The 9,941-nt window shown below is 60.3% G+C and overlaps 2 protein-coding genes across 5 annotated transcripts in view; one reads left to right on the plus strand and one right to left on the minus strand.

The window, feature by feature from the left end:
* Positions 1-3,803, plus strand: part of ASB2 (ankyrin repeat and SOCS box containing 2) — a 44,711-nt gene extending 40,908 nt beyond the window's left edge. For all 3 annotated transcript variants that reach the window (XM_029950508.1, XM_029950507.1, XM_029950509.1), the window contains 2 exons: positions 711-864; positions 3,121-3,803. In XM_029950508.1, coding sequence (XP_029806368.1) covers positions 711-864; positions 3,121-3,257 — 291 coding nt within the window. In that variant the 3' untranslated portion in view covers positions 3,258-3,803. The remainder of the gene's footprint in view (positions 1-710; positions 865-3,120) is intronic.
* A 4,029-nt stretch (positions 3,804-7,832) lies between these two features.
* Positions 7,833-9,941, minus strand: part of FAM181A (family with sequence similarity 181 member A) — an 8,081-nt gene continuing 5,972 nt past the window's right edge. Inside the window, exons 1-2 of one of the 2 annotated variants that reach the window (XM_029951451.1) lie at positions 9,894-9,935; positions 7,833-9,208 (exon numbers count right to left, since the gene is read on the minus strand). In XM_029951451.1, coding sequence (XP_029807311.1) covers positions 8,243-9,121 — 879 coding nt within the window. In that variant the 5' untranslated portion in view covers positions 9,122-9,208; positions 9,894-9,935 and the 3' untranslated portion in view covers positions 7,833-8,242. Of the gene's footprint in view, positions 9,209-9,893; positions 9,936-9,941 lie in introns of those variants that run through there. The other variant, XM_029951450.1, reaches the window with a different exon arrangement.

Here is a 9,941-nt window from a genome sequence, read left to right on the forward strand (position 1 = left end):
AGTGCAGGTACGGGGTGGCGGCGCGCGCCCTTCGGAGCCCGGGCGGCAGCGTGGCCCGCAGGCAGTGCAACCCCCTGGCTAGCATGCTTTAGAGGCAGCGGGACTCGGTGGCCCACACGAGTTCCGTCCTCTGTCTGCCCGCCCCTTCCCCCGGCCTGGGGGATTTAAGGGAACAACGGTGGAGCAGGGGTGTGAGACGGAGGGGCCCATCACCCGCAGCAAACCTGCGCCTGGCATAGGATGTTGAATGACCTGGCCGGGGACGGAGGTGAGAGCAGATTGGCTAAGAGCAGACGAGGTTGCAAAGAGGGACCCAGAGGCAGGACGTGGCCGTGGTGGTGACTTAAAAAGCCAGAGCGTGCTCTCTTCTCTTGGAGAGCAGTGGAGTGGTTCATGGGAATCATTTCGGGGCCGCTTGCTGTGTGCCAAGGAGGTTATGTTCGTGTTACCTTAATTCTCGTAAAAAAAATAACCCTCATACTGTCTTAGTCCCATTTTCTAGACAAGGAAGTTCAGGGTTAGAGAGGTGATGTCCCAGCGGCCGGCCTCCCGCTCTTGGCTGCGGAGGCTGTGTTGATGAGAGGGGCGTGCCCAGTGGCTGTCCTGGCATGCACCCCTGCCCTCCCCGGCCTCGGGGCCTGACAGACGTGCTCACAGAGGCCCTGCCTTTGGTCCTGGGCGCCCTGGCAGCAGTGTGTGATGTCTTCCAGTTCTGCGAGATCCTGTCTGCCCCGGAGATGAGCCGCTGGGCGGGGCCCATCATCGACGTGCTACTGGACTACGTAGGCAACGTGCATCTCTGCTCGCGGCTGAAGGAGCACATCGACAGCTTCGAGGACTGGGCGGTCATCAAAGAGAAGGCAGGTAGGGGCCGCGGCTGCTGCTCCTGGCGGGTCACCCTGTCCTATGCAGGCCTGGGACTCGGGACATGTGACCCTTACTGACATTTGATGAGCATCTACTCCGTGCCAAGCTCTGTGCCGCATGTTACACAGAGGGTCTCCATGACTCCATCCTGTGAATAGAGGCTGGCCCTCAGAGAGAGAATGTCCCCTAGGTCTCCCCAGTCGTCAGTGGAGGAGCTGGGATCCAAACCTAAGTTTGACCACCCGCAGAGCCTCTCCGCCAAATCCAGAACATTTTAAACACTTCTCGCTCACCAAGGGGTCCTGGGACTTGTGGGCCACTGAGGCCGTGTGGTGGGGTAGAGGACAGAATGGTGGTCTCGGGCATTTCCGAGGGTAAAGTGCATACAAAGCGCCTGGGCATTTGTTAGAAATGCATATTCTGCTCAGCAGGTCTGGGGCAAGGCTGCATTTTGGCGTGCTCCCAGGTGCCGCTCACCTGCTGGCCCACAGGCCACGCCTGGAGCGACACTGTGGCCCATCCACTCACCATCCAGGTGCCCCATGCCCCAGTGCCTCACCTCTCGTTTGCCACCTTCCTCCTGGATCCCGGGCCCCAATGATTTTTCATTTGCACAAATGCCTGGGAAGCACTTGAATTGGACCCTTGATAGAGTTATTGGGGCAGCGACAGGGGAGGGTGGTAGTGACTGACTTGCCCACTCACCCAGGCCACGCCCCTAGATGCTCTCTAAACCTTCACTGACTTCGTGAATAATTAGTTGCGATCTCGGTGGTCCTCGGCCACTAGAGGACCGTGGGGCAGTCCATGCTTAGATGTCGGCCCCACCCCCCAGCCCCCTTGGGCCCTCCCTAGAGAAGGGTAACCCCTCACGAGACCTAGTCCCAGGGACAAATGTGCAGAAGCCTACAGTGTGCCATAAACATAAACAGCTAGAACAAACAGTTCGGAACCAATGCCTATTTGGGTAACTTTAAAGCCTGCCCTCCATCTATAGAACACTTTCCTCATGCTTTTTTATTTAATGCTGTGATATGGACATTATTATACCAGACGGAGGGCGGACAGAGGCTCTGAGAGGCGGCAGGAACCCCAGTGTCTCCGAAGTCAGCCAGGCCAGCAGCCCTGGCCCTGGTGGCTCAGTCCTCTGCTCACCAGTGGCCTTTTGCCTTCCTCCCCACACACTCAGTCTTCACTCAGCCGAGAAAGGGACTGAGCTTCCCAGAGGGGGGCTCTGTCCTAAGTGAGACCAAGCAGCCAGAAATGGATCTGGACGACACTGCAGCACCTGGTCTCTGTTCCATTGTTTACACATCCCCTCCGCATCCAGATCTTCCCAGGCCGGCCACGGCCTGCTTGGCTCGGCCTCCCTGTTTCCCCTGCTCCGGATGCCCCCTCCTCCCTCCTTCACCTGGCAGATATCTGCCCAGCTGGCAAGGCCCCGCTCAGACAGCACCATCTGGGGGGCAAGCCATCGCCGTAGTCATGGGCCGGCACCTCGGCGTCTCTGGCTGGGACCACAGGGCCGGGTGGCGAAGGGGTTGGCATGTGTTTATTGATTGAATGAATGGCATTCTCCAATTCAGCAAACACCTTGCCTGTGCCCGACCCTGTGCCCAGGACTGAAATAAATTGCCCTATTCCTGGACACATCGATCCCTGTGCCTGCCCACCCCCTCCCCCTCAGCTGAGAAGACTCCACTGTGTGAGGCATCCCAGGAGGCGGCAGCCAAGAGGGATGTGGGGACGTGTGGGGAGGTGCCCCGTCCCTGCCCCCACCCTGGCCTCTCCGCACCCCCAGAGCTCAGAGCTTAATGCCATGCATGGGGCGCACTTCAGAGGTCATACTCCCTGACCCCCTTGCTAAGGCTGTGCTGGGGGTCCGGGCTGTGTATGTAGAGGAAGGAGCACAAGACCAGGGGGATGGTGGATCCGGTTCCAGGTGCGTCCTCACTACCACGTCCTCACCTGCGAAATGGGTTTGTACCCGCCCTGCCCTTGCCACTGCCTTGGGCTGTGGGGGATCAATGAGGGGCGACTAGGGGGAAGCCCTTTGCCAGATCTTTTCAGTCGCCAGGGGCTGGGCTTACGGAGCGTGGCGGGGAGAGGTCTCTCATCCAGTCGTAGGGACTGGGTGTCTCCCACCTGCCAGCACTCACAGATGCAAACCCGTTGCTGCTTGCAGACAACCATCGGCATCTGTCTCTCTCTCTCTCTCTCTCTCTCTCTCTCTCCCCCCCACCCTTGCCCCAGAACTTCCCAGACCTCTGGCTCACCTGTGCCGGCTGCAAGTGCGGAAGGCGGTTGGGAAGCACCGCATCAAACTGCTGGACGCCTTGCCGCTCCCAGGCAGGCTCATCCGGTACCTGAAATACGAGAACACGCAGTAACCGAGGGCGTGTGGAGGAGAGGCTCCGCGGACTGTGTCACTAAGCCTCGGGACGGCGGTGGCCCCCAATCCCAGGGGGCCTGGTGACAGAACGGGGCTGTGGGTTGGCCTCCCTGTCAGCTGGGGCAGCTGGTGTCGTGACCTCACCAGGTCTCTGGGCCAGAGCTGTGCCCGGACCGGAGAACACAGTGTGTCAAGTAGGAGAAAAAGCCCGTGCTTGTTTTCAGACGGATGGGTAGAGCCCCAGGCCTTCTCTGCCGTTGGGAATGGCAGAGCCCCATTCCCGGGGCTGGGCGAGGGGGCAGGGCAGAAGGGGAGGGTGGAGAGGGTGGGAGCCCGCAGCGCAGCTCTGGGCCTCCCCCACCCCTCCCGTCCGGACACTGGGGCGCTTTCAGGGATGAGTCTGTCTTTCCAAGACAAGCTGGCCGCAGGGCTGTGCAGGTCCCCTCCCTCTTTGCTCTGTACAACACTCCACTTGACTTCTGAGCTTTCTTCCCGGGGGTGTGGTCCGGCAGGGGTGGGTACAATAAATGTTGCACAAATGACAGCTTGCGCTGCGAAGTCCCTCTTACCGGACCCCCGCCTTCCCTCAGGGCCTGGCACAGGGGTGGGGCAGGTCCTTGAGACAGGGCGCACCGACCGCGGAACGTGTCACTTTGGGCTTCCGAAAGCCACAGGAGAGCCGGCAGCTCAAGGAGAGGGGCGGCTTCCTGTTCTGTGAGCAGAGCGGCCCAGGGTTGGTTTTTCCGTCCGGCATCAATCACCATGGAAACGGGAGCCCCGTGGCAAGCAGGGCTCCATGTCTACAAGTCTCGTGACACCTGGGATTGCCTCGCACACACGTTTCCTGGCAGCCTGTCTTCGCGAGAAGAGAAATCTAAACACGGACCACTGTGAGTGAAGGCGCAAGGGCGATGGCCATTGTCAGCCCCTTGCAAAGGCACCAGACTCGAGCCACGGAGACCTGTCCTCTCTGTTGCCCCCCTGGGTCCCCGTGTGGCTCTGCGGGGACAAGCCAGGCATCCTCAGGAGCCGCCAGTGCATTTTCAGGAGGGCATGGTCATAGCACCTTCTTGGGCTGAGTCCGGCATTCCCTATGGCAGTGACTTCGGTTCAAAAGTGTGATTAAAGCCACGGGAGTCCAGGCTGGTCTGCGGTGACACCAGAGCTGGCCACCTTCCCTAGAGCTTGTACTGGCCATCCCCACCCCTGCCTCCAAACGCCCCGGATCTGGAAGAGTCTTAAGTGTCATTAAATGTAGTTTCTGGCCTTTGCAAAGTGACCCCTGAGCGGCTGGGGGAGCAGGTTTCAGGGCCGGCTCTGCCCCCACCCTGCCCCTCTGGGGCCTCCAATTCCTCATCTTTGTGGTCCCAGTGGCCTTGCCAACTCCCACACACTGACTTTCCATGGGACCGGGAAGTCCCTGTGTCTTCCTGAAGACAGAAAGTTGGCCAAGTGGCACTTTGCGGCCACAGGCCGGAGGGGACTCTGCGCCTCTTGCCGGCTCCTTCCTGGTCCTCACAGGAAAAGCGGGGCGGGGACTTGCCCAGGTACATGTAACAAGTCCGTCCTCCCAGACGGGAGATCCCCCCACCCCCCGGGGGCCAGAGAGGGTTCAGTGCAGAGAAGGGGGAAACCTTGACTGAAAAATGCCTTTGCCCACCTGGCAGCCAGAGGGAGAGCCCTTCGCCTCTGATGGAAGGATGGCAGTGAAGGATGAGCGGCAGCAGAAAGGTGTCTGGGCACATTTTGGGTGCATTTGAGCATATTTACACTAGTGAATTTCTCAGGTTACCCTACGTCCTAGAGAGTTCTTCTAACAGGCGGTGGCCACAGGCACTGGGCCGGGTAGGGACTCTGGTCAGAGGACGGTGGCCCCCTGGAGGAGGTGAGGTTGTGGGGAAGGAGGGCTCAGCCTGCGCGTTCAGCATGGGCTCCGCTGACTGGAGGACAGGGGGTACTTCTCAGGTCCCGGCCCCCCTTCCCCACAACCTAGAAGCTTAAGGGTTAAGGCCTGAGCTGGGGACTGTGCCCAAGGGCCCGTTCTGATTGGCAGGTGCTTGGCTGTTCCATTTCCGGACCCCACTGCCCCAGGGCGGACTTTGGAGCCATCGCCCCTCTGCAGGGCCCTCCTCCCCACCCCCATCCTTGGGCCTCAGAGATGTTGCCACAGCATCTCCAAGCACTAAAACTCCTGAACATTGTTCCATTTCGTGGGCACCATGCGTGTGCCATTAGTGAGGGAGATGGGAGGCTAGGAGGGGAGTTCCTGGGCTTCACTTTGAACCAGCACGACTCACTTTTTGGTCAGGGAATCCTCTGCTGCAGTTATTTTCACTTGTTTAATTTTTAAATTTTTATTATTTTTAATTAAAAAACTTTGATGTTTATTCATTTTTGAGAGACACAGAACTTGAGTGAGGAGGGAGCAGAGACAGAGGGAGACACAGAATCTGAAACAGGCTCTGTTTCTGTCTCGGATCTGTGCTGACAGCTCAGAGCCTGATGTGGGGCTCAAACCCACAGACCTGAGATCATGACCTGAGCTGAAGTTGGACGCTCAACCCACTGAGTCACCCAGGAGCCCCAATTTTTAATTTTTTAAATATTTTTACTCTTGAGAGACAGAATGTGAGCCGGGGCGGGGCAGAGAGAGGGAGACAGAATCCGAAGCAGGATCCAGGCTCCAAGCTGTCAGCACAGAGCCCAACGCGGGACTTGAACTGTGAGATCATGACCTGAGCTGAAGTTGGACGCTCAACCCACTGAGGCACCTGGGCGCCCCTATTTTTATTTTTTTCACCACAGCTTTCCTAGATGCGCTTTTCCCCAACTTGCTCCTGCCGGGGGAGTCACGGTGCCTTGTGCTTCTTTCCAGCGACTTCTTAGTAGAGCTTTCTGCTTCCAGAGGGAGCCTCCCTGTGTTCATATTCATGCGTCACTAGGGTGTCCTCCGGGGAAGGGAGCTGGGAGGGGCTCCGGCAGCATTCCGAGAAAACATGCCTCCCGGGGCTCTGCTCCTCCCGGGGAGGACAGCTGACATCCCAGATGGCCAGGGGAGGCAACTTTGGGTGGGTGCGGCTTTCTGTCAGGTCTGTAACCCTCAGAGGACCAGGTGCTCCTCATCATCCCTACGACTATCTGTGAAGGTCTATTTTCAATCATATTTTTCTGATAAGAACATTTTGGCCCAGAGAGGTTAAGTAACTTGCCCAAGGTCACGGAGCTGGTAGTTGTCAAAGCCTGGATTAGAGCTTTAACACCTTTCTGTGCAGGGTGGAGGGGCTGAGCCTCATTGGAATGGATCTGGAAGGGCCTTCATGATGTGCAGGGGGACCGGAGGCAGCAATCAGACCAGAGCGGCCTGCGGTGAGCGTCCCGGTGCCGTTTCCTGTGTGCTAGATGATGACTCAGACCAAGTCTGCCCGTGTCTCATGGCTTCCGTGGCTCTCAAGTCCTCCCAGACCGTCCGACATAAACCACCAGAAAGCCACCCGCTTTCCCAGTGAGCAAGCTGCGCTCCCATGGGGGTGCTCTAGTCCAGGGAAAGTAAAACAGGAAGTAAAACCAGGCAGAGTAGACAGGGCCCTTCACAGCCGCTAGTCCTGGAGCCTTGGGTTAGAAAGGATTCTGAGGTCATATCCGGCCCCCAAGGGAGAGTCTGTAACCAGGTGGGGACTCTTGCCTTGGGTGCAGAAATGGTAGGTACACCTGTTTGCTATCGTCGACTAGTCCCTGGCTTTACAGAGGGGGGACGCCAAGGCACAAAGGGAGATGAACGTTCCCTCTCACGCTGCTACTTAGGGGACTGAAGTCCCCAGCCAGGGCTGGCCCTGCCCCTGTCCCAGTGGTGAGGGCTGTGCTTTGATGGGATGTGTGCTCCCAGCCTTGGAACAGAGCAAACCCTGGGCCACCAATGGCTTTGCCATTTGGGTACCATCAGGGCAGGACCCAGGGCCGCTCCCTGCTGCCAGCACCCTGCTCTGTGCATTGTCACAGGCAGGGCACCTGGTATGTGCCAGGCATGGGGCCAGGCCCAGGAAGAGGGCCATTTGCAGGTTACAAGGGAATCTGACTTAGCTAGAGATTTTTTTTTTTTGGCTTGTCCACAAGGGGCCAAGCTCCAGTGTGTCCTGATTTTCCCTCTGGCCGGGGTCAGGCACGACTGCCTTGGCCCAGCCTTTGGGCAGAGTGGAAGGCAGAGCAGAGGGGGCCGGCTCTCAATCCCCCCTCCCACACCTCAGGTGGGGCCAGGAGGCCCCAGAGGAAGGGTCCAGCACCACATCCCACGACATCGCCAGGACTCCAGCCCACCTCCTCCGGAGCCGGCCTCCTCATTCTCCAGAGCCCTTGGGACCCCCTGGAGTTCCAGGCACCCCCCCCCACCCCCGCACTTCTTGGACCTGGGCAAGTAAAGCATCCTTCCCCGCTGACTCCTCCCCACCCTCCTCCCTTCGAGCTGAGACCACCCCTGGCCTTCCCCACAGCCGGCGGCCTTTATCAGCTGCTCTCTGCCTGGGCCCAGCCAGCATTTCTTAACGTGGGGACCCTTCAACTCCGTGACGTCCGAGATGTGGAAACTGCAAAAGAAATGTCTTTATTCTTTTAACCTTCATAATATTTACAAAACAAAACAAAAAGGAACAGAACTGAGATTGGCTCACCGAGTGGGTGGCAGGTGAGCAGATGCGCAATCTGGCTTCTGGAGGGGCTGGGGGGCCAGGGCAGAGCCCCACCGCCCAGGGCCAGCTCGAGGACAGTGGGATGCTCGCTCGGGCGCTGGTCTGGAGAGGGGCCAGCGGAGCCCGGCCCCACAGCGGGCCTGGCCCCATCCTGTCCTCCCCTCCCACCCGCATACACAAAGGGAAGGTTCCCAAGAGACCAGGCCACTGCCCAGCTCACTCCCCACACCGAGAGCTCCCGGGTGCCCCTCCCCTCCGTCACCCCTAGGGGCCAGGGGTGGGAGCCAAGGGCCTCCCCGCCCTGCTAGAGGTAGCCAAAGACGTTGAAGATGGGTGGGGGCACGGCCGGCTTGGTGGGGATAGGCTTCAGAACCACGGGTCTGTACACTTTCTGCCCCGGCCCATCCACATCCTTGCAGAAGTGGGCCAGCTCCGCGGGGGAAGCCGGGCTTTTCCTCCATAGGCTCAGGCCGGGCACGGGGCTCTGGGGCAAAGCCCCTGCAGGGCCTGGGTAGACTGGCTGTCCATGGTACTGGAAGGGGCAGCAGCTCCAGGCATTGACCCGGCCCACCAAGGAGACCCCAGACATCTTGAGTGGCTCCTTTTCAGCTGGTGCCCTTGGGGATGCAGGCACAGGGGCCGTCTCGGGCTCCAAGGGCTCCAAACCTTTGCAGTGTTTCTTACCCTCGTAGGGAGGTCCCTCCCTGGGGCCCAGTCCCCCCTCCAGGCCGAGGGGGTAGCTGTGGGTGGGCCGAGGCTCTTCCCAGAAGGAAGCGGGCAGCTGTCTTTTCCTCATGGGCACCTGGCCAGGCCTGGCAGCTTCTGGATTCGGCCCATGTAAGGTCTGCTCCTTAGAGAGACATTCCTCCCTGTACGGGTTCCCCGGAGCCTTCTCCTTGCAGCCTCCACCCCCACCAGGACTGGAATCATGGCCAGAATCGAGGGGCAGCCTCCCCGGCCGGTCCTCAGGTCCCTGCTTCAGGTGAGGCTCGGCCCCTCTGCTGGGGAGGCCCCGAGGGAGCCGCGAGTACTTCTGGGAGAAGCGTTTGAGCTGCTTCTGCAGGTACTTGCGATGGTCCACCGAGCGGCGGCAGGGCGCGGACTTGTCCAGGGCCGCCTTGATGTCACTGGACGCCAGGTTCACAAAGTTCAGCAGCATCTTCACATCACTGTCGGATGCCATCACCAGGAGAGCACGGCATGAGGCTTTCCATGAAGAGGGTGGGCTCTGCTGATGGCTGGCAGCTCCAGGGGAGGGCACGGAGCTGACCTGGGGGAACACACGGCCATTGGGAGTCTCTACGAGCACCTGCACCCAGCCCCCCACCCCTCGGTGGTCCTGGCCAGGTACCCCTCAGCCTGAAACCCACTCTCGGATCTGGGGCTGTGGGCATCTGTGAGGGAAGAGGCGGACACATCCAGTCTTCTCGAGTCCGTGGCCCTCCACTGCGGTGGAGGCTCAGAGAGGTTGGGCCACTTGCCCAAGGCGGCCCAGCTACAAGTGGCATCACTGGGGCTGGAGTGCAAGGCTCTGCGTGCCCAGCCCACCGTGTCTCCCACATGCCACGTTGCCAACGTGCACGACTTGCCAGGAAGGTTTTTATTTTCTGAGCTGAGCCGACGGCTCCACTTTAAAGCAAGGCCAAGCCCCTTCTCTCCCGGGTGGTGGTGCCCCCCCCCCCCCCCCGCCCCCAGGCCTGTTAGCATCCACCCCCCTCTTCAGCGCCCACGCTCCACCCCCAGCGCTCACGCAGGACAGGCAGGACCCCCGTCTGGCACTGGAGCCCGGGCCTGCCTGGCGGGCTGATGGCAGACTGTGGGCAGCGGGGCTCCCCCGTAGAAGCATCTGCAGCAATTTCATGCCTCCCGGGCCACCACCCGAGGCCCCTCGCCCCTCCCCCAGGCCGCAGCCTGCCCCACGCCCCCACCCCGGCGGCGGGGGCCTCCACACTGACCGAGGGTGCGGGCCGGCCCCGGGCCCCCCACCGACGTGGCCTGGCAGG

This window comes from Suricata suricatta, chromosome 9 (assembly GCF_006229205.1).
Source record: "Suricata suricatta isolate VVHF042 chromosome 9, meerkat_22Aug2017_6uvM2_HiC, whole genome shotgun sequence".
Classification (NCBI taxonomy): domain Eukaryota; kingdom Metazoa; phylum Chordata; class Mammalia; order Carnivora; family Herpestidae; genus Suricata; species Suricata suricatta.